General features: G+C 48.1%; 1 protein-coding gene and 1 long non-coding RNA gene across 3 annotated transcripts; both read left to right on the top strand.

Moving 5' to 3' along the window:
* The first annotated feature begins 970 nt into the window (after positions 1-970).
* On the top strand, positions 971-26,091 carry PFKM (phosphofructokinase, muscle). Of its 2 annotated transcripts, none has more exons than XM_036865396.1 (23): positions 971-1,059; positions 4,211-4,303; positions 11,614-11,687; positions 12,546-12,623; positions 14,255-14,444; positions 14,673-14,838; positions 15,605-15,649; positions 16,067-16,175; positions 16,289-16,384; positions 16,647-16,739; positions 17,323-17,448; positions 18,549-18,613; positions 19,139-19,202; positions 19,949-20,098; positions 20,887-20,957; positions 21,313-21,400; positions 21,489-21,641; positions 22,138-22,302; positions 23,293-23,354; positions 23,579-23,690; positions 25,017-25,116; positions 25,195-25,300; positions 25,544-26,091. In XM_036865396.1, the coding sequence occupies exons 2-23, from the start codon at positions 4,219-4,221 to the stop codon at positions 25,686-25,688; spliced, it is 2,343 nt and encodes a 780-aa protein (XP_036721291.1). In that variant the 5' UTR covers positions 971-1,059; positions 4,211-4,218; the 3' UTR covers positions 25,689-26,091. The 2 variants fall into 2 exon arrangements, with proteins under 2 accessions (XP_036721291.1, XP_036721292.1); XM_036865397.1 differs by having other exon boundaries at positions 1,020-1,064.
* On the top strand, positions 7,292-10,564 carry LOC118901793. Its single transcript, XR_005021470.1, has 3 exons — positions 7,292-7,378; positions 7,961-8,085; positions 10,422-10,564. It is a non-coding gene; the product is annotated as an uncharacterized LOC118901793 (long non-coding RNA).
* Positions 26,092-27,311: the final 1,220 nt, after the last annotated feature.

Here is a 27,311-nt window from a genome sequence, read left to right on the forward strand (position 1 = left end):
TTTCACTTTCTTGATGGTATCATTTGCAGTACAAAAGTTAATTTTGTGTAGTCACATGGTTTTATCTCCTAGTCACTTGCATTCTTATTGTTTGTAGAATGTGCAGGTGCAGAGACGAAAGAAAGCAAGAGGAAGGGCAGTAGAAACAGCAAGGAGACGAGAGATGACTGTGGAGAGGCATTGAAACAAGGCATGGGTGGAGCAGTGGAAAGAGTAAAGAGGATCTGAGTAAAGGTTGCACCTCTTGCTGTGGTAGTACCGGACCTATGTTCCCAGAATGGATTCTGTTTGCTTTGTAGCCCAACAGATATGCTTGCTTCACTATCAGAATCCTGCACCCCCTTCTAGTGCAGGCTTGAGAATGAGGCTATCAAGGCAGGGGTCTTGCCTCTTAGTACTCTCATTCCTAGGTAGCTTCTCCGTATTTTCTCTGAGAAAGGTAGGTAAATGTAAAAGGAGTTTTTGAGGTCCCTCCATAGAAAATACCAGTGATCAATGTTCCTCAAGGGCAGGGATTCTGTTTCACTTGTCGTTTCATCTCTCAGAACCTAATACAAAACCTGGCACACAGACTTCCAATAAATGTTTGCTCAAAGAGTGATAGAGGTGGGAGACAATGGATAGGGCCAGAGAGGGAGGCTTATTATTAGTTGCGGAGGATGTTTGAATGCAAGGAGTCTCAGGCAGCCTCCGCTCGGAAAAAAAGTGTCTCTGATGACAACAAGGGAAGCAACTAAATAATTCTGATTCCCACTGTACACAGGAGCTGATGGCTCCCGAGATAGATGCAGCGACTCCAGAACCCTCTGCGGAGTGAAGAGACTAAGCCGGTGTCACATTTGAGCTGTGTTCTTAGCGGGAGGGGGAAGAGGAGGAGAAAAGCTACCAGGAGGAGGCGGAGCCTCCGGGCCAGCATCAGCTTAGTGGAGGCTGGAAAGGCTCTCCTCTTTCCCCTCCCCTGTTGCCTCCACCTGGCTCCTCCCCGTGTTCGCCAAGCTCCCCTCCCCCCTTCCCCAAGGACAATCTGCAAGGAAGACCGGGCGGAGGAGAGCTAAGACTGTAAGGCAAGAGGGGCCCTTGGGTAAAGAGCGAGGGGAAAGCTGAGAGCGAGGTGGGAATGAACGTGCTGGGAGGAGGCGGTGGGGAGAACAGAAAGGAGCACAAGGGAGAAAAAGAGGTGGCATGGCATCAGAAGCAGGAGCTGAGGCGGGGGATGGGTGAAGAATCCTAGCCCCTTCGCTCGGCTTGCACGCACTGCTCCTTTGCCTGGAAATCACGGATGGGTGGGTGGTGTTCGGACCTAGTGGCCCTCGGCTGCCCGACTCCTACCCTGGCACTCATCCAGTTCAAATCAGTGCACCTAGGATGCTGCCTCCAGTATTTCTCCCTCCCGCGTGCTTATCTCCGCACCTGCGATTTTATATATAGGTTTTAACATGTCTGTTTCTACGTGTGTGTCACTGTTGATCTGTTTATTCACGAGTCTGCTTGCATATCTGTGACTGGTGCCTCTATAACAATTTTAGAGAAGCAGAAGAAGAATTTGAGCTGTATTTTGCCGGTCAGCACTCCTAACCTTCCCCGTTTATGATGAATTCTCTCCCTCACTGAAGCCTCTGTGGGTGGAAGATCCCTGTATGGGTTTCTGCCAGTGATGAGCTCCCAGAGTGACTGAGAAGAAAAAAACTCAGGGAAAAAGGGATCAGCATAGTACTCATATGTTTTGTTCTTTTCTTTCCAAAATTTTGCCTTCCTATTTGCAACCACTTAGTCTTTCTTTTTTTTTGAGAACTGCAGAAATTTGCACAGGAACACTCTGGTTAAATAGGAGAGTGTTTCTATCTATGTGTGTTTGTATTCCTCTCACTGTCACTATCTGCTTTCTTAAGTCCTATTTGTATCTGTATGTGTTAGAAGTAGAGGGAATATAGAGGTACATCTGTATCCAAGCATATTTTTAAATTTTTCTATATTTGTGTGTATTTCCTGTTGTTTGTCAGTTCACTAATGCTTTTGATAAGAGTTTATTGAACTCCTGTTGTTATGTGCATAGACTTCTTTAGGCTTTGGTAGGCCATGGGAGAGTTTAAAACATGAACATGATCCACCCCCCCCCCAGGAGTTTTCAGTCTAGTTGGGGAAATGACTTTAGCAATCATTAGTCCAGGTGTCTGCAGACTTTTTCTCTTAAAGGCCAGATAGTAAATGTTTTAGGCTTTGCAGGCTATCAGGTCTCTGTCACAATAATCTCTTCTGCACAAAAGCAGCCATAGATAATATGCAAAAGAATGTGAGTGGTATGAGCACTGAAATCTGGATTTCATATCATTTTCACATGTCATGGAATTGTTTTTTCAACCACTTAAAATGTAAAAACTTTTCTTAGAAAAATGTGAAAACTTTTCTTAGTTTGCTGCCATACAAAAACGTTAGAAGGGCTTGATTTGGCCCGTGGGCTGTAGTTTGCTGACTCCTTATCTAGTCCAACCTTTTCAGTACGTAAGAAGCAATTAAACTATCACATAAAGTAGTAATTAAGTGCTAAGTGTATGATCTGGTTTCAGACAATATGTGATTAGAGGAGGTCCAGTAAGAAGCCCTCCTTGACCTGTGGTAATCAGTGAGGGCTTAATAGGTTTAACAGGGATGTGACTAGGACAGGCCGTAAATAATGGAGTAGGATATTGATCTGTGGAAAGAACCAGGGTGGCCTTCCAGACAAGTGATGCAGTGTGCACAGGCACAAAAGTGGGGAGGAACAAAGAAATGTTCAGGTGATCATGGAGCAGAGAATTCATGGGAGCAAAGGTTGAAACTCTAGGCAAGAGTTAGATCATGGAAGTTTGAATGCCAACCCAAAAAGTTTGGGTTTATCTGTCAGCACTGATTATACGTAGCATGTCTGTGAATCTGTGTTAACAGCACTATGTATGTTTCTGTTTGTTTTTCTTCATGAGTGTCTCATTGCATGTATTTGATTGGCATGTGTGTGGATCTGTATGTGGATGTGACCTATGTCTTTATCAGCAGCTACCCTGATTGCCCTGGGTTCACAGCAGAAACATGAGCTGTATTTAAAGGTCATCAGCTCCTGTTCGTGTGAATGAATCCTCCCTTCAGTGAGGCCTCAGGGGCCTATGACCTTCCCATGGAGGTTTATTTTGTGTCTCAAATAGAGTGGAGAAGGGAAGCACAAGCAGAGGGGGACCAGCTATTGTAGTAAGCAATTCAGGTGGAAAGAGGCAATGAGGACAAAAAGGAAGAGAAGGATAAGGGAAGATAATAAGAAGGAAGAATAATAGGGTTTGGTAACCGTTTTGATTCTGAGAGTAAAGAGGAGATAAATTTAAAAGATAACAGATTTTAGCCAGATAACTGGGAGAGTGATGATTCCATTGGCATTTTTATGGATACAAAAGTATGTCCTTTGTTTTCCTTTGAGAGAGATAAGCCCTAAAGACAAAAATAGGAAGGTGTTCACATGTCATGTGTACATATCTGTGTATATGTGGCACTGATTTTGTGTTACTCTTCCCATTTGATAGTATTTAGTGTGAGGAGCAAGGCCTGAAGATAAAGGATCAAGAGACGCTCAGGAGGCAGAGACCCTGAGAGGGATGGGAAAAGCCAGAGAAAGTCCCTAACCATTCCTGAGCCTGAACCATTATTTTGCCAGAGCTCCAGTGTGCCTCTATAACCTCAAACTCCTGTTCTAACTTAGCCCAATTCCGTAACACCCAACCCTAATCTTCACCATAACCCAACCTACCCTTGCTTTTCTGCTTCCACTTTGCTAGTTTTCAGTGCCCCAAGCCTCATCTGATTCCTATCCTCGGCAACAGCCCTTCCCTTCATTAAAAGGGAGGAATCTTTGAGGCTAACTTAACTTTTTCCTTTCTCATTTCTGTTCAGTCACCCACCCTTCTCCTTGACCTTAGCTCATTCTCCAAATAGGCTCCAATTGGGGTGGGAGGGATTAGAGAGGATTTTTGCAGTCTTGGGCTTGAGTTCTGTGACATTTCAGCTTGTCACTCTGTGGGGTGTGGCTTTCTTCTGGAGGAAGTCCAAAGATCCCAGGCTGCAAAGCTCAGACTCAGTGTAGTGGGAGAGCCTGACTGAGGTGGCTCTAGCCAGTCTAACAGAACCATCCCCTGAGCTCATAGCACCTTGATCCAGCTGTGTCTTAACTGGCCACTCTCTTGAATTCTAGAGTGGATCATGACCCATGAAGACCACCATGAAGCCAAAACCCTGGGGGTTGGCAAAGCCATCGCCGTGTTAACCTCCGGTGGCGATGCCCAAGGTAAGGAGGAGGGCCCAGCGTGGGGAGAGACAAAAGCCATGGCTTGGAGGCTGCCTTGAATTTTCTCACTTCCCTAGCCCGTAGAACAGAGCTATCCTCCTTAAGATCCTCCTGCTGTAGATTCACACTGGAATCTTGGGCTTCCCTAAAACTCTGTTAGGTCTAAGTCCACAAGTGCTTTTGGATTTCATTTGCTCTACTTATTCACTTAAGTCTCCATAAATCTTCTTTCCACGTTTCTCTGAAGATTTGGGACCATTTGGTCCTTTGGTACCTGGAAAACTGGTGTTTTCTCAAGCAACATTGGAAAGAAATAGACTAAAGAGATAAAATTGTTGAGGGGGCAGTAGGTGGATTCACTTCAAGTATGTTGGAAATGATGGGGAAAGGAGGAGATTTGGCATTGGTATTTGGTGGGCCCTAGTGAATCTTCAGGTACCAGTTCTGATGTCTGCAGAGCTCCTGCACTGACCAGGGTCAGGTGCCTCACTCTTACAGCACAGTTCCTTCTACTAGGCGCACTTCTGCGTCATTCTGTCATTCTCTGGCCTCTCCTCCCCTTCCATTCCTTTAACCCTTGAACAAACGGGAACAGCAGCAGTTAATCAGTACATATCCAAGGGAGTGGGGCAGAAAGCAAAGCCAGAGAGAACGGGTCTCTGGGTTGAGTCCAAGAAACCTAGGAGTCAGAAATATCAGGTATATGGAAAGATGAAGTGGCAGATAGGGAATGTGGTGTTTTTTTCTTTTTTTTCAATTTATTATTTATTTATTTTTACTGTTTTCCCTCTTTGATGTACGTTCTTGTATATCGTAATTTGTGATATGTTGAAGAGAGGCAGAATTTCTTTGAAAGGGATACTAGGACATGGAGACTGTGATGAGGAAAAGAGAGAAAGAAGGGGATCTCAGCTAGCCTCCCCTTCCCTCTGCACCACCCTCCCTAGGCTTTCCTAGACTTTGTGTCAAGCACCCACTTTGTATAGCGCCCTGTCCTGTGTGTTGTGGAGAAGTTGATTTCCTTTGGGAACTTTAATGAGGAAAGATATCATACATTACTAGAATTCTTACGTAAGGCACATAAATAAAAATAATCACGTGTGTCTTAACCAAGTAGAATCCACTTACATAATGAAATGATAGGCGTTGGTTGGATTAACCAGGGAAAACTTCATGAAAAAGATAGATTTCAAGAAACTGAACTCTTCATTTAAGTAAAGTGCTTAGAATAGTGCATGATGCAATAAATGCATTACTAATTAAATAAAAAGTGAATTGTTGAGCATCTGCTGTATGCCAAACAGGATGGTAGGCACTAAGGCTACATCAGTGGAAAAGTCACACATCATCTTTGCTCTTATGATCCTTCTTATTAGTATATTAGTTAAGCTAGACCTTAAGTATATTTTAAACTAATGTTTATAATTGTGATATGTATTATGACCAGGAGAACGCTATAATGAGGAAACAGGAAGGAGGGCACAGAGGCCTGAGTTTAGGAAGAGTAGACAGATTAGGAATGCAGAGCCCTCCTTGAGGCTGTGGAGACTGCTGACTTGGTTTCTGTTGCTTCTCTCTCCTCTCCTGGAAAGAATCCCGTGCCAGTAATGAGTTCTTCAACAGGAACTCTGAGTGTTGATCCTAAAACCTTGGTAGGATGGCCTGTGGAATTGGATTGTCAGATTAGGGGAAGTGAGAGCCTGCTAAAAAATCCGGATGAAGCACACAGAGTTATGCATTTATGAAAAAGTAGAGCTTCCTGGAGAGGGAAGGAGGTTAAAAAAAAAAAAAAGGTCTAAGATTTAACGTGGGTCCAAGAGCAGCAGAGCCCTCCCAGCTTCTGATCCTGAGCAGAGAGACCCTCTTATTCTAGAGATGCCCATCACCCACTTTAAGGGAAGGATCATCTTCTGTGGAGGCAGGGGCTATTGATAAGCTCATTTCTGGAGGGCCCAACTGGACCAATGCCTATGGGATTCTGTGACAGGCACAGTGTACCCAGGGAAACACCCCACTGTGAATCCCCATAACATCACAGGTGCATGTCAGTAGGGACTGAGAGTTGTAGAGGATGGAATTCTAGGGAGGAAGGAAGCAAAACAGAAAACTCCAAGTAAAGCTGAGAGGTCCCAACTGAAAGAGCAGCTCAAATGCAGAAGTGACCTTCCCGGAGATAGGTTTGAGGGGCCCTAGTTCTCACAGGGAAAGGGCACAGAAAGGTTTTTCCCTAGAGGCTGTGGGCCACATGGGAAAGTGAGATTGGGCTCTGTAAGATCAAGAGGGGCCTCAGCTCTGTCATTCCCTGAACTTAGCAAGGCTAGTAACCTCTTAAAGTAGAAGAGTGGCCAGAAATCAGACATCCTGAACTCAGAAACTGGGCTGATTAGATACCAAATCCTAACTCGCTTTCCAGCCCAGAAGTGGTCCCAGTCCTCTTAAAACCATGCTACATTTGGCCTTATGAAATTGGCATATTCTGCTGGAGAGGACCTCAGTCATCTACTCTATCCCTCTGTCTTCAGACAGGCAGTCCATTCCAAATGCATGTTTATCCTATTTTTAAAGGTTCATAGGAACAGGATTCTATTCCCTCTCTGGATTGCTGTTGTAGGATTTACAATTTTTAATTGCCTATCCATCAGAAAGTATAATTCACATCTAACAAACATTTGCTCCTCATGTCCTTTATTTCTTATTTAATGTTCAGTTAGGGTAGAAAGAAACTTTTTAGCAAAAAGGTAGTGACCAAGTCATACATTGTTTCTTCTTCTATCTCATGTCATAGAGACCCATCACCCATAGTTCTCCCTAAAGCCTCTTCCCAACAGGCTGTAATTGGAGACTCCAAAATATGTGCTTCTGATGTTCTCCAGAGCCCCTCCTGGCTGTACCCAGAGTACCCCCTGGGTGGTGCCTGTAATCTTATCCTTCATCTTGCTTCTAATAAGTCAGACAGCTGCTCATAGAGGGTTATTTAGGGCAATATGGAGCAGCCAAGGACTGGCCTGGGATCAGAAGAGGCCAGTGATGAAGAGGCCAGTAGGAGAGCCCAAAGAATTGCTGGGACTTTTTAGTGTAAGCTATCTATACAGCCCAGTCTGTGATTTCTAGGGAACTAGGGGTTTGAGACACAGGCACAGAGGCACCAAAGGGGTCCTAAAACTCGATTTCTAGGGAAACACTCAGATATCCAATTCAGAGGCAGGAAGGATGACCTCTGGAGGTTGATACGGTTGAAGTGAGAAGGCAGAGGGAGGAGAAAAGAGAATCTTCTTATGGGATTTTTCTTCTGCCCAATGGATTTGGATATTTCCTGTCCACCATCTGTTGTATGCTTTACACTTAAAACCTTTTAAGTGATTTGTTTTCCTTAAATGTTTTCTCCCCTACCCTTGCTCACCTCTGGGAGCAGGAAACAGCATTCCAGCCTATATGTTTCAGAAGGTTTTTTCTTTACTTCTTAAGATTACAGATTTATATTCCGGGACTCCAGGTATCCAAAAGAGAATCCCATAGGCCTTGTGAGAGTCTAGAAAATAAATAAACAAACAATAGTTTCATATCTGTTCTGATCTTTTTAAGTTGAGTTTATTCATCTTTCCTAAAGCACTGATGGCTTTGTGTTGACTCTAACCTTGTAGTTTTTCATACACACAGGCTTTTCCTAAAGCTTCTGAGAAGCCCCCTTCCTTTACAGATTTTTGTTTTGATTCGTTTGATTCGTTTAAGTCCTTCAATTAGACTTCTAGACTTCATGGGGCTTTGCCTTAGTGATGTCATAAGTAAGTTTTGTTTTTTTTTTTAAACATCTTTATTGGAGTATAATTGCTTTACAATGGTGTGTTAGTTTCTGCTTTATAACAAAGTGAATCAGCTATACGTATACATATATCCCCATATCTCCTCCCTCTTGCGTCTCCCTCCCACCCTCCCTATCCCACCCCTCTAGGTGGTCACAAAGCACTGAGCTGATCTCCCTGTGCTATGCGGCTGCTTCCCACTAGCTATCTATTTTACATTTGGTAGTGTATATATGTCCATGCCACTCTCTCACTTCATCCCAGCTAATCCTTCCCCCTCCCCGTGTCCTTAAGTCCATTCTCTATGTCTGTGTCTTTCGTCCTGTCCTGCCCCTAGGTTCTTCAGAACCTTTTTTTTTTCTTTTTTAAGATTCCATATATATGTGTTAGCATACGGTATCTGTTTTTCTCTTTCTGACTTACTTCACTCTGTATGAGGTGAGTAAGTTTTGACATCAGTGCTCACCAATGACCTCCTGTTGGCAAGCCCAACCTTCTAGTCCTCACCTTAGATCAATTATCAGAAGCATTTGGCAATGTTCCCACTTCTTGAAACTGTCTCCTTTGGCTTCCAAGACATTGCTAAGTCCTGGTTCTCCTCTTGCCTTTCTTGCTAGTTAGTTTTCATCATGGAACCCCTGTTAGTTTTCATCATGTTAGTTTTAGTTTTAGTTTAGTGTTAGTTAGTGTTAGTGTTAGTTTTCATCACGGAACTCCTCTTTCTCTGCCCATTCCTTCAATGTTGGTTTTCCTCAGGGTTCCATTCCTTGCCCTTTTCCCTTCTAATTTTACATATTTTCTTGAAACAGTCTCTTCCAAGTCCACATCGATGTTCCACAAGAACTTCAAACTCAATAGATCCAAATATAAATATATCACCCCCACCCCTACCTTCCCGAACCAAAACCCGCCTCTGCTCAGTTAACTGCACCACCGTCTTCCCCGTGGCCTAAGCCAGTCACAGGACATCTCCTCCTTCCTCTCCAACACCTTGAAATCTAATCACATGGCCGATTAGATGGAAGTCCTGTTGCTTCTGTTTCCTAGGCGTCTCTTGTCCAGTATCTCTGTTTTGTCCTAAATGCCACTCTCCCAGTCTAGGCCCTCATCATTTTTGTCTAGGCTGCCATCTAACCCTAGTGTCACTTCTTTCAGTCTGTCTTTCACGTTGCTGCCAGAGTGATGTTTCTGATACCTAAATCTCATCATGTCCCACCGCTCTCAAAGTTCTTCAAAGATTCTCTGTTGCTTGCAACTTTTTTTTTAAGGTTACAGACCCCTTTAAGAATCAAGTGAGGGACTTCCCTGGTGGTCCAGTGGTTAAGACTCCACGCTTCTACTGCAGGGGCTGCAGGTTTGATCCCAGATCCGGCGGGGTACTAGGATCCCGCATGCTGTGCGGTGCGGCCAAAAAAAAAAAAAGAATCAAATGAAAGTTGTGGACCTTCTCCCAAAAGAAATGCCCGTGCCCACAAAGCTTTTCATATAGTTTCATGGGGTTCATGGATTCCCTGAAACTATCACCCGTGGATCCCCAGTCAAGCCCTGGCCTTCAGAATAAAAGCCAGACTTCCTCACTGGGCACACAGGTGCCTGCCCATCTGTGTAGCTTCATCTTGCCATCATTTTACATTTTATTCTTTATAATACTGAATTTCCTAAGGTTATTTCTTGACCCTCACCTTTATTTGTGCTATTTCTCCTGTCTATAACACTCCCCAAATTCATCCACCTAGCAAAAAGATTTGAAAGGAAATTATCCTTTAGGCCTCAGGACAAATGCTGTCTTTTCTGTATCACCTTCCCTGGCTTCCTCCTGGCAGCGTAGATGTTCCTTTTCCTTGTCCCCCCTGCACTTTGTACAAATCCCCTCCATATGGATCCAATTTAGAATAACACTATAATTCTTCCCAAGTCTTGAGGACCATTCCTGAGTCCTTTATCTTTGTATCCCCAGACTCTCTATCATTCCGTGATGCATCCCCAGTGCCTACATAGTGTCAGGAACATGAGAGGTATTTAATAAATATTTGTTCAGTAAGTGAATGAACCTTCAATTTAATTTGGAGCTTGTCGCCACGTAATACCAACCTTTGTCAGCCTGCAAACAAACAAACCCAATAGAATCTTTTTGATTCTATTCCATTCCAGATAGCTTTGGATAATGCAATAGTTTGTTATGGATTTTAGTCTGCTGCTGCAGATTTTTCCAGTTACTGACTTCTTTAGTGCTCACTGGTGTATGATGTTTCCCCAGGCAGGGTTAAGGACCATATGAATAGATTTGAGATTGAAACAAAAATGTGTAATGTATACAGGGGTATCTGAGGGATGGTGATTAGAGTGGTTCACGAGAAGCTGACCCATCGCAGCATCACCTCCTCAAGTTACAAGGTAAGACAGCGTTGCCAGGATCAAGACCCAGGAATGTCTCACCAGTGAGGCTGTGCTGAGCACAGTCAGCAGCGGCATTGTCTCTGCTGTGGAGGTCTTCACAACCATGTGTTGTGTGTTGAGACAGGTCAGCTCCTTCCCATACTCTTGGGAGAGAGTTCTTGTCATTGAGTAGCTACTAGGAGAAGGATAGTACTCACATGGGAAAAAGAGGAAAGGCTCTCCTCTCTGTTTCAGCCCTAATTGTTTCTCCCAGTGGAAACAGAATAATTGGCAGCATGATTTGTAAGTTCCTCATACACGTGTTACACACAGGGTCACAGGAGAAGATCAGCGCGGGAGAAGGAGAGCACAGAGTCTCCACGAATTCTGTCTGCACACTTGGTCACAACCTCTTCTGGTAGTTTGGGAGCCAGAGAATCTCAGTGTGTGGTGCACACTGGAACATACACCAACTCAATGACACTAAAAAGCTGTGTGTGTGTGTAGACTGGGAGAATCCGTCAGCCAGTAATTGTTGTGCTCAAGAACAGCTTGTGAATGGTCAGGTCACTGAGCCCCAGAGAGCCATGTCTTTGTCCTGAAAAGCCTATACAAGCTGGAGACCTAGATTCAATGCAGAAGGCAAGGAAAAGCCTCGTACAGCCATTGGGATTAGCATGGAGGTCAGCAGTGTTGGTTTAGACATTTAGGATTTGGATTAAAAGCTGAGCTCGTCCTAGTTCTGTGACCTCGACCTCTTTGAACTTCAGTTTCCAAATCTGTAAAATGGAGGCAACTCCAGAGCTGTGGATAGGATTAAATGAGTTGGCAATCGACAAGCATCTAGCAACATCTAACCCCACAATAAGCATTCAAGATTATTATTCCCCAGATTGCCCTGGCAAGGAAAGGTCTTAGGAAAGATGGGGTTTTGGGGTGAGGGGAGAGGAATGGAGGTAACTTGTGCTATATTAACATTGAATGAAGTAATTCAGTGTTAGTGGGGAGGCCAGAAGAATTGGATGAGAGGATTCTAGATTCAGAGAAAAGCCTTAGAAAAGGACTGTCTCAGATCTTAGAGTCCAGGGCCGCTTTTCTTAGGATAACCTCTCTCTGACTCTTTCCTCCTTGCAGGTATGAATGCTGCTGTCAGGGCTGTGGTTCGAGTTGGCATCTATACTGGTGCCCGTGTCTTCTTTGTCCATGAGGTTGGTTCTCTGCTCTGCTCCCCATTATTCTTTCTCTGGTTTCTGCTCCCCCTCCCCACTCTCTTTCCTTACCTCCCAGTTACGTTGCTGTGTCTGGTTAGTCTTGGTTCCCTGTCTTCACAAGTCACCCCTCCCCACTCGGGGCTCCAATAATGACGGTGGGTCCCAGGAATCTGCAGGCTGGGTCCTCGTGTTGCCTGTTCGATTTAAAGTAAGAAGTAGCTCTGTCTTCCCTTTACCTCCCCCAAGAGAAGAGAAGGTGAAATGAGTTAGTATTTCATAGCAAATTCAATACATCAAGAGACAGAGCCCTAGGAGGGACAGAGCCCTAGAGTCCCACTGTGTTTCTGCAGTTTGCCTTACTTTCTGAGGTTCTAAGTCCTCTTTGGTTCCCTCCTCTCCTTTTCCTCTCATCCTTTGTCCACTCTTCTTTCCATAAGGTCTGTCTGCCTTTCTTCTCTCAAACGTTATAGTCTCTTATCTTTTCAAGTCACATTTATCTCCCTTCCTCCTTCCAACATACCCTTCTTTTTTTCCTCCATTGTTGGTTATCAAAACCATCTGTCATCTAGTTCCCCTGGGAGGAAATGGGATGAACCAAAAATAAGAGGAATCAAGATCAAATATTAGGAAGGGCATTCTTATGTTTAGAGAATGAGAGAAACTAAAAGAGGGTGTTGAAAAAGCTGACGTCTCCTTCCTTGGACTGTGTTATTCTCAGGAGCACCCAGGCGTCAGTAATGGGAGGCGGGATGGGTGACTTGATTCTCAGAGAACCTCTTCCCAGGGACTCTGTCTTAATCCTGGGAGTTTGGGGGAAGCCTAGCAGAGGCTGAATGGGTGTAATGTACCCCACAGGGTTATCAAGGCCTGGTGGATGGTGGAGATAACATCAGGGAAGCCACCTGGGAGAGTGTTTCGATGATGCTTCAGCTGGTATGTTCCAGAGGATTCCTGTCCCGTGTTTGTCCTGTCCTTGTCTCACCCCCACTTGGATTGGGGCTCATGGTTTCCTGAATTCCCTGCCATGTGGTTTGATGAGAAGGGATTCTGTGACCAGAGAGGGGCTATGTTTGTCCTTTACTCTTTACATTTGAAAACATCACCCTGGTTTCTTGGGGCGGGATGGAGGATTGGGTGTGTGATCACAGGACACTTTGCTTTTTATAGAAAGGTCATAGGCAAGACTTGAGGAACTGGCACGTAACAGGTCCTGCTCTGGGGTCACAGGGAAGGTCAGGCCCTGAAAATAACCTCACCAGAGGACTGGAGCCAGAGCCAGAGTAGAGCTGAAGTTTGCCAGTCCTCATGTGATGACGATGAGGTGACCTGATACCAGACCTTTTAAGGAAGGAAGGAACCGAGAGAGCGTTTTAGAGTTTAAAGAAAAATCTAAGATGATTTCAATTGTATCCACAGCCCTTTTTGCTACTTTCTCTACGTCATTCTATACTCATCTTCTGATTTACTGAAAAATCTGCACGTTACATTTGTATCCTCATTCTTTACCTCAATGCCCTAAAAAAAAAAATCCCTGGGAAGAAATGTAATGAGCAGCACTTTGTGAAGGTTTTATACAGGCAATGGCGCCTCCGTAAATTGGTCTGAGAATGAGCCATAATTCTCCATCAATATCCCCGAAGTCATGGGTGCCAGGAGTGCATATGATTTGTGAAAACCCTAAGTGTACTTTCCTCTCTTGGGATATCTACAAGCTCCTGGGGATTTAGGGCTCTCCATATTCAGAGCTGTTTTTCCTGTGAATGCCTGGGTCTTGTGGTTCCTCCCACTAGCACACAGATCCCCAGGCACAAAGGGGAAAGGATTAGCAGTGCCTTGTCCCTGTTGAAGTCACTGCTGCTGCTTCTTACACGTCTAAGATGAGAAAGATGGAGATTATTTCAGATGCCTACAGATATGTGTGTATTCCTAGTTCTCTTTAGGACAGTCACAGTGACAAAGCCTTCAGTGGAATGGGCCCATCTTAGCAGTCTTCTAAGAAGTGTAGCATAACATGGGAATGACCCTGTGATACTTCAGCCAGCACCATCTCGCCTTCCTTTAGAAGGGGCCAGAAACAAAACAAAACAAAACAAAAACCAACTCAGTGAACTACAAGGAGGTTAAAAACAGGGAAAGCTATGGATAGGCCCATGCAAATCAAGCTGAAAATTAAGATAAAGGGAACAATCTTGAATGCAGTCAAAGGAGTTAGGCAAATGAAATAGAAACGTGTCTAAGGCAATCAAGACTCGCATGTCTTCTATTAATGGCTAAGCTTGTATAATTATGTACCCTCTGACAACAGAGTTAAACATCAGTATTCGTGACTCTGGAATTTGAAACTCATGTGAACTTCATTAATCCTTTTCATGAAGAATAAAACTTTAAAACCACACACACACACAAAAGAAGGGGCCAGTGACTCTTCAGGATGTCAGGGAACTTCCTAGGGAGCCACGTGGTGATGCCAGCCCATCACAGTGTTGGGATAGGGCAATCTTAGCATGTTGAGCCCAAATTTGGCCATGTCACCTGGGGAGCTGACTCCCACCTCTTCCCCAAAGGGAGGCACGGTGATTGGAAGCGCCCGGTGCAAGGACTTTCGGGAACGAGAGGGCCGGCTCCGAGCTGCCCACAACCTGGTGAAGCGCGGGATCACCAACCTGTGCGTCATTGGGGGTGACGGCAGCCTCACTGGGGCTGACACCTTCCGCTCTGAGTGGAGTGACTTGTTGAGCGACCTCCAGAAATCAGGTGAGACGTTGCTCTCGTGAGTGTGGTTTCTGCGTATGTGCACACACACCCGCCTTTCCCTCCCATGGAAGAAAACTGTTGCCCAGACACAGAGGGCCGTCTTTGCCCTCTTTTGTCTGCCATTGTCAACAACTGCCATTGGCTGCAGCCCCTTCCCTCTCCAGTCACCTGCTCCCTAGCATGCCAGGGACCTCACCCAGTGCCTCCTGCTTTGCTTCCCCTTGTCAGGTAAGATCACAGTGGAGGAGGCTGCCAAGTCCAGGTACCTGAACATTGTCGGTCTGGTTGGATCAATTGACAACGACTTTTGCGGCACTGACATGACCATCGGCACTGACTCTGCCCTGCACCGGATCATAGAGATTGTAGATGCCATCACCACTACCGCTCAGAGGTGAGGGCCCAGTGGGAGGAGGCGTGGGAGGACGGCGCTGGGACAGACCAACCAGCTGGGGACTAGAGAAGATGAAAGTGCTTGAGCTATGGTGACTACAGTGACCAGTTTTCTGGGACTAGAACATTGTTTTTAACTAAAAATTATCCCTAGAGCACTGAATTGCACTGCTCTATAAATGCCATAAGACTTGCCTCTGGCCGCTATCTACCCACTGTCCAAACGTGTCACTCTGAGGTCTTTAATACCTGTGGGGTCTCCTAAATGATTAAAAATGATTGGTCTAAATGATTTGTCTACAGACTGAGACAAATCCAGGGAGCCCCAAACCTCTCCAACCGTGTCCTAGAGATTGTAGCGGCCGTTACGCCACTGCTCAGAAGGGCAGGGACTCGGGAAGCAGTGCAGGAGAATGGGAGGGCGGGGGCGGGTGACAGTCTCCTGCAGGTTGATCCTGGAGGATTCGAGGTTAGTGGAATCCTCCCTCCGCTTCTTTTCCCTTAGCTCCTTCCCTTCCCAGGCCCCCTCCTTCCCAGGCACAGAGCCTCAGTACTGACACCTTTTTCTGTGGTGTTTTCTCAGGCCTGGGACACCCTGTGGCTAAAGTGTTTCCCCTGGGTCTTCCAGGTGTTTCAGGAGACCTGCTGGAAAGCCCACAGCATAAATGCATCTCGCTGAGCGCTTCCTTGGCCTCAGTGTGGGTGGGGGCTTGGTCCTGGCCATAGGGCCACTTGGACTGTGTAAGCCCTATGTCTGTCTCTTACAGCCACCAGAGGACATTTGTGTTAGAAGTGATGGGCCGGCACTGCGGGTAAGATCCCCCACCTTGCCTCGTTTATGCCTTGGACCAGGCAGTAGCCCTTTCCTCTTCCCCGGGGAGTCCAGGGAGGCCTCCCAGCGGTGGCACCTTGGAGGTGTACACACTTGGGGTGGCTGCCTTTCCCCGTCTCCAGCCCACCTCCCTTACATCCCACACGTGCACGGGTGAAAGAGCAGACGGTGCTCTGAGATGGGGAGCCGCTGTGGCAGGTGAGCGTGGATAGAAGGGGCTCTTCAGGGACAGAATCTCGCTGATTGGCTGAACCAGTGGGGCTTGTCCCCTCGCCCCAAGAATGAAACGGCGGCTCCTCAGACCTTTCACCGGCTGCGGGACTAGGGGTTGTCAGGAACGGGAGAGGCTGTTTGTGGAGTGTAGCTCCTGGCGTGACGCTTCTGGCTCTCGTCTCAGATACCTGGCCCTTGTCACCTCTCTCTCCTGTGGGGCCGACTGGGTTTTTATTCCTGAGTGTCCGCCAGATGATGACTGGGAGGAGCACCTCTGCCGCCGGCTCAGCGAGGTACCGGCGCTTTACTTCGCCCTTTGAAAATCCCTCGCCCTGTTCTGCTGCTGGCCCCTTTCCTGTCCCTCAGTTTCATAACACTGACCATGTTTTCCTTTGTTCTTGACCAGACAAGGAACCGTGGTTCTCGTCTCAACATCATCATTGTGGCTGAGGGTGCGATTGACAAGAATGGGAAACCAATCAGCTCAGAAGACATCAGAAATGTTCGTATGAATGGAGCCAGAGAGGCCTTGACACCTTATCCACCCTGGCCCCATTCCCTGGTGGTTTCTGAGTCTCCCCTTAGTCCTGCACATCTCTCCCCAGGTTTCCTGCCCCCTGGTTTCCTCCCACCTAGGAATCATTACAAGATAAGAGGCTAAGTCATCCTTGGTTTATCTAGGTCCCTGCTTGTTTAGGGACCTTGACTTTAAGTCTAGGTCCTTGACTCTGTATCTCTCTCTGTCCCTCTCTTGATCCCTTCAGCTGGTGGTCAAGCGTCTGGGATATGACACCCGGGTCACCGTCTTGGGGCATGTGCAGCGGGGTGGGACACCGTCGGCCTTTGACAGAATCCTGGTAAGTCATGGGGCTCTGGGGCCCTCACACCGTGGAACCCTCAACCTGCTGTCCTTTCCCAGCAGGACAGTGCTTCACCAGCACAGGGGCTTCAACCGTTGCTCATGCCACCCTGCCACCAGACTCGACTGCAGTGGCCCTTGACCCATTCCCATGTGCTCAAGAGTTCTCTTTTGTTGCAGAAAATGATGGGAAACGATATGCTCCCCTAAGGTCTGATATCTTAGAGCTTTGAGCATGAGTGAAAGTATTAATATCTAACCTCAGATACTCAGTTTGTACCCTCTTATCCTACTTTCATCAGGAAGGGAATATTATTCAGCCCCAGTAATCCCCTTGATTACTGTAGTGGATATGTTTCTCTGGAACCAGGTAGAATCCTTGGGGTTCTGGTGGCAAAAGGATGAAGAGTCATCAAGCTTTAGACAACATCTGGGTCGGGAGGTAAAGCCCAGTGAGTTTTTGGCCACGGTCCTTAAATGCGGAACTCAACTCGTGATTTGGAAAGGGCCTTGAATGCCCAGGTTCTCCAGGCCAAGACTAGATGGGGAGGCTTGAACCAGACTGTCTCTGCTCCCTGCAGGGCAGCAGGATGGGTGTGGAAGCAGTGATGGCTCTTTTGGAGGGGACCCCGGACACCCCAGCCTGTGTGGTGAGCCTCTCTGGTAACCAGGCTGTGCGCCTGCCCCTCATGGAGTGTGTCCAGGTGGTGAGTACTGACCCCAGCCTGCCTTCCTGCCAGCCCCAAACCCGTCTCTGAGCTCGAGCTAATGGGGGAAGAGAGCAGCTTCCGAGGCTACCAGGGCGGGAGCAGGTGGAGAGGTGGCGCAGCACAGGAAGGGACACGTGGGGAAGGCACACGATGGGCTTTGTGCAGGAGCTGTCACCTCTCTAACTAAGCCTCAGTTTTCCCATCCGCCAGATGTTGCTAAAGAAGATGCGAAGCTCTACATCCTACCTAGTAATGAGACACATGCAATCTCTCTCCAAACTTATTAAAAGCAGGGGAATACTATTAAGGTCTGGCTGGGTAGCTTATCCCTCTCTCTGATTTCTCCATTGAACATGTTTCTCTGAACCAACATGAGGTTACTGAGAAATGCTCACCTCGAGGGTCAGTATAAGGACTGGAGAGAAGACATGTAAATGGTCTGGAAGATGCTGAGTGCTCAGGAAGTGGTGGCTCTAGTTATGGAGGAATCGCTCCTCTGATACCACAGGGCAGACGCTGAGGCTGGGAGCTCAGGGGTCTGGTTGATTCTCAGGGCTGGCTCTCCGTCTCCTGGCTGCTTCTCTCTGAGACTTGGGAGTCCTAATTACCTACAGCCCAGACAAGCTCCAGGCTTGCCTGGAACCGTATCTCTAAAAGCCCCAAGCTGAAGCCCTGGCTCGCAGAACAGAAAGCAATAGTTGGGAAGCACATGGCAGGGATCAGCCTTTCCTCCTAACTGGTTACCTGCAGGATCGTCTTCATTTAGTCATTAGTTTACAGGCTCCTCTGAGGCTGGGGCCCTGGCTGTGGAATGGAGGAGGGTGCTATCTTATCTGGGTGTACTCCTCCACTCTGCCCGTCTTCGAATAAATAGAGCATAGAATCAGCCCTGTTCTTTTGCTGCTCATTACTCAGAAAATTAAGGAAAACAAAGATACCTCTTCTATGAAAGTTTGGGGGGCATAGAAAAGGTGGGGTACAGGATGGGCAGGATCCAATCACAAGCCCAGAGATGGGCAGGGTCTCAGTGTGGGATGGGAATCCAGTGCTGTAGAACCCTGCCCTGGAGTCTGACTGTTGCCGTGCTCCTCCCTCAGACCAAAGACGTGACCAAGGCCATGGATGAGAGGAGATTTGATGAAGCCTTGAAGCTGAGAGGCCGGTGAGGAAATGACCAGGAGCTCACTAGCTACAGAAATCTGATGCCACAATGAAGCCAAAAATCGACGTAGCTCCAGACCCAAAATAGGAGCTTCTGCTTTTTCCTCTTCTTATTGTCTCTGCAACAGTTTCTTCTGAGAATTAGTTGTGAGATGACCCAAGAGAGAATTAGTTGTGAGATGACCAGGTGTCTCAGTTCACCCCAGGGATTCTCTCCCTGGCCTTAGCCTTTCATAGTCTGTTATTTCTATATGTGGACCCAGCTAGATCATAAGTTTCTCTAGGCGAGGGGGGAAGAGTGCTCAGGGAGTGTTTGGTGAGTTAGTGGCCTCTTTGCAGCCCCGCCCAATCCCTGCTCGGGGCCCAGTTATGTCCTTAGAGGTTTGCCCTGTGGAACTTCACGCTGGGAGCAAAACTTCAGACCAGATCCCCTTGGCTGCTGGCCTCGGGGAATGGCCTGGAGACACCGCCCCTCTCTCCCTCCCTCTCTCTCTCTCTCTCTCTCTCTCTCTCTGTACTTTTTTAGGAGCTTCATGAACAACTGGGAGGTATACAAGCTTCTGGCTCATGTCAGACCCCCAGTATCTAAGGTACTGGCAAGTTGCTCTCTCCCCTTATTCTCCCATTATGAAGTGCTACCCTCAATCCACACAACCTACTTCTTTGCCCGCCTGTAATCTTCACTGCTGAGTCCTAGACCCCACTAAGATAATTTTCTCTCAGTCACCCCAGATATAAGCCCGTGTTCTTAGAGTGCCCTGAAGGTCTCTAAGCCAAGACCCACATCCAGTTTAGGGCTGACAAGATAGCATGCAAGGAATGGGAAAGAAGGCTTATGTATTATTTTCTCTGGGCAAATCTGGAATAATCACATCTAAGTGTATTTGAGCCACCTCTTCCATTGGCGTAGTGGTTCTTAATATTTACCATATACCAGAATTACCTGGGTTGCTTATTAAACATGCATATTCCCCTCCCTCAGAGGGGATTCAGATCGGGGGTAGTGTCAGGAATATGCAGATTTAACAAGCTCCCTGGGTGGATCTGATACAGCAGGTGGTCCAAGGATCCCACATTGGGAAACACTGCTCTGGAGGGTCTCCTATTCATTTTGCAGTGATACCTGGGATCAGGGAGCACAGCTTTATTTATTGATCTGTGATGAAGACATCTGCTTCCGTCCTATGGGGGAGGGGACAGGCTGTGCTGGCGTTCCCTGGGGGAGGGGTGTGCTGTCAGGACCATAAGGGACTCAGAGTGTAGCTCCCCTTACTGACCTGTCCCCCTCCCCCTGCTGTCCCCTCTTTCCCCTTTCCCCCTCTGCTTCCTTCTCCAGAGTGCCTCTTACACAGTGGCCGTGATGAATGTGGGGGCCCCGGCCGCAGGCATGAATGCCGCCGTCCGCTCCACCGTGAGAATCGGTCTCATCCAGGGCAACCGAGTGCTGGTTGTACACGACGGCTTCGAGGGCCTGGCCAAGGGTCAGGTACAGGGATACAAGGAAGGAGGGCACTTACTTTGGGGCCAAGGAGCAGTGCAGTGAGAGCACCGAGTCCTAACCACTGGACCGCCAGGGAAGTCCCCAGAACTTTTCAGTAGCAAATACTGCAGTACTATATGATCCGGGGTTGGTTGGATCCACGAATGCAGAGCGGTGGATGTGAGAGCTGACTGTCAAGTTACACATGTACTTTTGACTGCGCAGAGGGTTGGCACCCGACCTCCATGCTGTTCGGGGTCAGCTGTATACTATGTGTTTTTTCTGTACTAACGGGCGGGTGGTGTATACATCGTGGACACACCGGGCAAAGGGATGACCCACGTCTTGGGTGGGATGGTGCAAGATTTCATCACGCCACTCAGAAGAGCATGCAATTTAAAAGCTGTGAATTGTTTATTTCTGGAATTTTCCATTTAATATTTTTGGACTGAGATTGACCGCAGGTAACTGAAAGCTTGGAAAGTGGAATCACAGATAAAGGGGGACTACTGTATTTAATTTTAGGGCAGTGGGAACAGGCAGGAGCCACTGAAAGGAACCCTTTGCAAACAACGTGTCTGATTTAATTCTCTGTCCCAGAGTTCAGCACAGGGCCTGGCGTAATCTAAGGCGCTTAAGATTTGTGAACGAACAGAAAGGGGAGGAAGTTGAGTGAGGTGGGAAAAGCTGGTGCCTGGCGTTCCTCTGTCCGGGCAGGTGGGTGTTGGGGCGGGGTCAGAGCTGACGGAGTTGTGTCAGGCCACGAGGCGGACCTGTGCGACCTTTCCCTGCAGATCGAGGAGGCTGGCTGGAGCTATGTTGGGGGCTGGACTGGCCAAGGTGGTTCTAAACTTGGAACTAAAAGGTCAGTGCATTACAGGAGCACTTCCTCCTAGTTGCCCTGAAAGGTGGGCCTTGGCACGCGGGCGTCAGTTCATCCGGTCAGGGTCTGCCTGACCAGTGCTGTCTCTGGGTCTGCTCCTCCCAGGCTCACAGTTGCCTCATGAGGGCAGACGTGCCAATCCAGACATCTCTTGGCAGCTCTGGCAACTTAGAGCCCCAGCGTGTATCCTCGGACGGGGATGAGAAAGTGGGGTAGGGAAGGGGGCACAAGTTAAGAAACTATAAACAAAGTGCCTTCTAACTGTAGCGTTTCTCTCCTTCAATTTTGCTGTCTCTTCCCCAAATTCTATTCCCCTCCCCCTGCCCCAATCAACTAGAACTCTACCCAAGAAGAGCTTCGAACAGATCAGTGCCAACATCACCAAGTTCAACATTCAGGGCCTTGTCCTCATCGGGGGCTTTGAGGTGAGTGCCCCCCCCTTTCTTCCTACCCCCCCCCGCCCCCGCCTTCCCTCTCCCCTCATTCCCGCCCCCGCTGCTCTCGTCTTCTCAGGCTTACACGGGGGGCCTAGAGCTGATGGAGGGCAGGAAGCACTATGATGAGCTCTGCATCCCGTTTGTGGTCATCCCTGCCACGGTCTCCAACAACGTGCCCGGCTCGGACTTCAGCGTGGGGACCGACACGGCTCTCAACACCATCTGCATGGTGAGGGCCACCACTGCTTCCCAGCCTCTGGCCAGGACTGTAATCCCTGGACCGAGTCTGAGCGTAGAAAGTGAGCCACTTGTTTTGTACCAACCAAGTGGCAGTGTTAGAAGAATGCTTCTTCAAGCCCCGGCATTTATACACACTGCCTTTAACCGTACATATCGTGTCCATCCTCCACGCCTTGTGAGTCCTCTCACCTAGAAAGGTGTCTGTACTCTGCATATCAAATGATTTTTCCTTTCTGAGGTCCTACAGCCTAGTTCCCCTACTCCGAGCAACAGGAGGGGTAGGGACAGCTTCCTTCCAGGGGAGGAGCTCCACACTCTGCTTAGCAGACGTGCCTGCTGTCCCGGAAGGCAAGCGCTCGATGAGGCGTAGGGGCCCCGCTGGCCTGGGGAGGATGTCGCTCCAGAGTTGGGTGATGGCAGGGGCCGGCGAAGTGACAAGAATCACACCCCTGACCGTGTCTTTCTATGACCTGTTGTCTTTGCAGACCTGTGACCGCATCAAGCAGTCAGCGGCAGGCACCAAGCGCCGGGTGTTTATCATTGAAACTATGGGTGGCTATTGCGGGTACCTGGCCACCATGGCGGGCCTGGCAGCCGGGGCCGATGCTGCCTATATTTTTGAGGAGCCCTTCACCATTCGAGACCTGCAGGTAGACGGCTACCGAGAGCCCCTCTCCCCGCCCCAGTCTCTCCCCACTGTCCCCACAGCGACCTAAGCTGTGAGAGCCCAAGGCGAGGACAGAGCTGATGTGTGGTCTGTGTGTGGAGTCCTAGAAGGAGCACCGGGCGGGCATTCTCTGGTGTAACCTCCCGTACGTGGCCGCCGCTCCTGTTGCTGGAGCATTTGTTTGAAGGGTGGTATGCAGCTAAGCACTTTACGTGCGGTTTTGCATTTTATTTTCATAACAGACATGCAAGGGAGCTATTATCTCCATATGACAGATCAGAAAGGTTTAGTGAGGTTACAAAACCTTTCTAAACTTTGAGTAGGCGGTTTAACTGATTGAGAAAGTCACAAGCCCACCCCCCTACCCCCCACCAGCTTTCCCTTGCTACCAAACCGGGGTCCTCATTCCATTATTTGAGGGCATACCTTTATGATCCTCGTTTTCCAAGATCCCCGTTCACTGGAGGGAAAAAGAGCCACAAAGTGGAGGGCCGCAGGCTGAGAGAACTCCCTAATCCAAGGGCCCAGCCAACCCCTGCCTGCAGTGGAGGGTGACCTTTTCTCTCCTTCACCCCCAACTCAAAGCCCAATGAAGGGACTGCTTCTGGGTGAATCACTGCTGTACACGGACGGATGCAACCCGGACGCAACCCGTTTAGAGACCTACACGGAGAGCAGGGTCAGCCCTCGAGGGAGGGAGAACTGGAAACCCCTGAAGGGGCCGAAAACTGACAGTTGCCACACTTTGTCCAACTTTCCCTCTGCCTGTTCTGCCTGTCGCATCTGGAGTCTTAATTTCAGTCTGCACTGACCTTCTTAAAGGGCTTAGGCACGGTTCAGGCCCTGGGCTGTAAATAGCCCTCTTCATGTCCCTCTCCCTCCTGCAGACACCTGGCGGGGAAGAAGGGATCTATGAGCCTGCCCAGCCGGATCCACTCTCAGCCGGGCTTTGGATTTTCTGTTTCATTTTCAGGTGAACGTGGAACATCTGGTACAAAAGATGAAAACAACTGTGAAGAGGGGACTGGTGTTAAGGTACCTCATCCCCGGTTTGCTCCTAAGTGAAGAGAAGCAATAGTCAGGCTTTGGCCCTAGTCAGACTGCATCCGTGGCTCGGACACCCTGAGGAGTCTGGATACAAATGGAGAGCGCCTGGACCGCGGGGGGAGATGGAACCGGGAGGGGCAAAGCTGACCAAGGCAGAAGGCGGGTGGAGGGAGGGGGACAATGCCCAGCACAGGCTTCGGTCTCTCCTGCAGGAATGAGAAGTGCAATGAGAACTATACCACTGACTTCATCTTCAACTTGTACTCTGAGGAGGGGAAGGGCATCTTCGACAGCAGGAAGAATGTGCTTGGCCACATGCAGCAGGTGCGGAAGACACGCCATGCCCGTCACCAGACAGCCATAAATAACCCCCAACAGTCACTGAATCTCCCAGTAGCCTCCGACCCGCTGGAGGCTATTGGGGCTGCCACAGAGCGTGGGCCTGCAGGCTTTTACAGCCACAGAATCAGAAATCTTTACCTTGGAAATGGCCTTAGACATTCTGTGGTTCATCCTCTTTATTTAGGGCAGGGTTTCTCAACCGTGGCACTCTTGCCATTTTGAGCTGGAAAAGTCTTTGTGGTGGTTGTGTGTGGCGTAGGATTGCTTACTTAGCGGCATCCCTCTGCTCTAACTCACTAGATGCCAGTAGCACAGCCTCCCCACTTGTATGACTGAAAAAATGTCTCTAGACATTACCATATGTCCCCTGGGGGGCCGAATCGTCTCCAGTTGAGAACCACTGCTTCAGATGAAGAAAATGAGGCTCACAGAGGAGAAATGCTTTTTCCAGGGCCACTAGTCAAGCTGGAATGAGGTCAAAATGAGCTGGTCCAGTGCTTTCACCACCACAGCGTGCTGCCTTTTGTGGGGAACCTGTGAGACGAGTACAGGCACCTTGCTAGGGTTGGGCTCCGTCTCTACTAACTGGAGTTTCAAGGAGAAAGGAATCCCTTTCTATCACCCACATTCAATCCCCACCCAAGGCAGGCCTCACTCACAGATGATACTAGTGGTCTGAGGCCTATCCCATCCCAAATGTCCCCGCAGATGCCTCTTAAGCATTGACCTTTGACCTTTCTATATCCACAGATGAATTCACATTATCTCAGTTTGAATGGGCTTAGCAGCTCCTGCAGGAATGGGGTACTATTGCATAAAGTATGAAGACCTATTTTCTGTTTTTCCTTCCTTCCCATTTTCCCACTTCTGCTTTGTTCAGAGAAACTGTGCACCATGTTTTATATTATTCTGAGGTGCTACCAAGAGCATCCAAATTGGGTCACAAGGAACACTTGTGTCATTGATGATGGTGACTGACAGAAGCTGCTAAGCTAATGAGGGGCAGGGAATTGACTGAATGGCCAGTAAGACTAGACGGAAATGAACAGGGTCATGCAGCTATGGAGCTGGAAGAGGCGACTGTGAGACCAGTCATCCGCCTGTACTAATTAGTTACTCTGAAGTCTGATAAACGGCCAAATACACTAGGCCAGCTTGCCCTGGTTCCCGGCCCTGTTTCAGGATTTCCTTTCATAGTTAGACTTCTGGATTCCTATTTCTGGTTATAAATTTTTCTCTGTGTATTCCCATATCTTTGCCACTTCATTAGAGCCCTTCCCCGTGTAATTTTTATGATTCTTTTTCCAGGGTGGGAGCCCAACTCCATTTGACAGGAATTTTGCCACTAAGATGGGTGCAAAGGCTATGAACTGGATGTCTGGGAAAATCAAAGAGAGTTACCGTAATGGTAGGTGGGGTAACAGGGTTGCCCTCTTCCTAGAAGCTGGTTCCCAGTATAGAAGCTGACTGACCATCCCTGTTGCAGGGCGGATCTTTGCCAATACCCCAGACTCGGGCTGTGTTCTGGGGATGCGTAAGAGGGCCCTGGTCTTTCAACCCGTGACTGAGCTGAAGGAACAGACAGATTTTGAGTGAGTACCTCTACTTCCTGCGGTGGTTCCCTCCCCGGTAATTTCAAGATCTACCCTTCCCAAGCTGCTCACTCTCCTCAGTCCTTTTCTTTTACGAGTAACACCTGTAGTCGTACCTACTTCAGATCTGATGCCCAGGCCCCAAATCCAGCCTCTTCTGCTCTGCTCTTCTTCCCATAGCCTTTGATAGAAGTTGATTGGGGTGCTAAAGATTAAATCATCATCTACCTCGTTCCTCTGTAGGCACCGCATCCCCAAGGAACAGTGGTGGCTGAAGCTGAGGCCCATCCTCAAAATCCTAGCCAAGTATGAGATTGACTTGGATACCTCAGAGCACGCCCACTTTGAGCACGTCAGTCGGAAGCGGTCCGGGGAAGCTAAGGTCTAAACCTCTTTGCAGTGAGAGGAACGGATCGTCTGATCATGGTCAGCTCACCCCGATAGATCCAAGTCCATGCATTCTCAAGTGTTTCAGCTCAGCTCATTTTCAATTAGGTTTCCTTTTATTCTGTAACTGCAGCCATGGTCAGCTCTGGCCAGGGAGCTGGGGCAGGGGGCAGTAAGCATAAGCTCCTTGTAGGTAGAATTTATCCTGACTTCTGCCCCGGCTTCATGTGTCACACGAGGCTGGGCTCCTCTAGTGCTACTGCTCGATTTCAGTTACTCGGTTAGAATTTTCCTAAAAATAAGCTTTATTTATTTCTTTGTGATAACAAAGTCTTGGTTCCTCTACTACATTTACGACAGTGACAAACCATAACTACACTAATAAATGCCAACTGGTCACTGTGCTTTTGGTTCTCCTGTTATCATCTTCACAAGTGCATTCCTATCAGCCTCAAGCACCAGACTCTGCCCAGCGGACACCTAGGAAAATGCAGCCCATGCGCTAACCCCATGTACTTCTCTGTGTTCTTGGACATCTCTTGACTCTGTACACAGGGTCCTAAAACATAGGACACTGTCCTTATCCTCATCCCGCAACTAGTCCTCCTGCATCCTCTGCAGCCAACAGGATGCTCCTGTCTTCCTTAAGCATGAAGTTGTGTTTCACCTCTTGATCATCTACCCATTACCCAGCGTTGCTATTTTCCAGCCATCCCCCAATCTCTACTCTTCCTCTGACAATCCAGGGTTCTTCCTTCTCAACTTTTCCCCTGTGCTCCTTCCTCGATGAAAGCCAGACACCATCAGTGGGGAGACATGTACATCTTGAATGCCTGGGAAATAGAGACACCCAGTCCCGGACCTAGTTTGGTGGATTGGTTGAAATACTGCTTAGGAAAATTGTCAGTTCTTATTCAGCTCAATTTGTTTTCTGTCCCATACTTCCTCATTAGCAAGTATCCATGTAATACAGTTGGTTCTTAGGATTGGGACTACAGACTGTTCCCCCAGTTGATAGGATGCTGCCCTGTCAATGCCAGGCTTGAGATTAGTCTCCAATAATCAGATCCTGGCTCTTGGCACAAGCATACATATTCCTCCCAACCTACACAGTTTCCTCGCTTGCTTGCTGAAGCAGGAAGGAGGTTTGCAGTTTTACAAGGGATGGAGGAAAGGATTATCTGTAGTACTTCACTTTTGCTGGCTGTCCAAAGTATAACTGCTATACCCTAAAAACAGTTCTAAAAAATGACCGAGGGCTTCCCTGGTGGTGCAGTGGTTAAGAACCCGCCTGCCAATGCAGGGGACATGGGTTCGAGCCCTGGGCCAGGAAGATCCCACATGCCACGGAGCAACTAAGCCCGTGGGCCACAACTACTGAGCCCGCGTGCCACAACTACTAAAGCCCACGTGCCTAGAGCCCGTGCTCCACAACAAGAGAAACTACCGCAATGAGAAGCCTGCACACCGCAACGAAGAGTAGCCCCCGCTCGCCACAACTAGAGAAAGCATGCACGCAGCAATAAAGACCCAATGCAGCCAAAAATAAATAAAATAAAATAAATAAATTTATAAAACAAAAAAAAAATGACCGAGAAGTCTCGTCAGAGCCCAGCATTAAAGC

This window comes from Balaenoptera musculus, chromosome 10 (assembly GCF_009873245.2).
Source record: "Balaenoptera musculus isolate JJ_BM4_2016_0621 chromosome 10, mBalMus1.pri.v3, whole genome shotgun sequence".
In the NCBI taxonomy this organism is placed as follows: Eukaryota; Metazoa; Chordata; class Mammalia; order Artiodactyla; family Balaenopteridae; genus Balaenoptera; species Balaenoptera musculus.

What these genes read in the sequence shown, in the direction of transcription:
- PFKM (XM_036865396.1), top strand. Translation starts at nt 4,219, where the DNA reads ATGACCCATGAAGACCACCATGAAGCCAAAACCCTGGGGGTTGGCAAA. An exon ending in GCTCAGAAGACATCAGAAAT is followed by an intron (nt 16,385 to 16,646) that starts GTTCGTATGAAT and finishes TGATCCCTTCAG; the next exon opens with CTGGTGGTCAAGCGTCTGGG. An exon ending in GCCTTGAAGCTGAGAGGCCG is followed by an intron (nt 18,614 to 19,138) that starts GTGAGGAAATGA and finishes GTACTTTTTTAG; the next exon opens with GAGCTTCATGAACAACTGGG.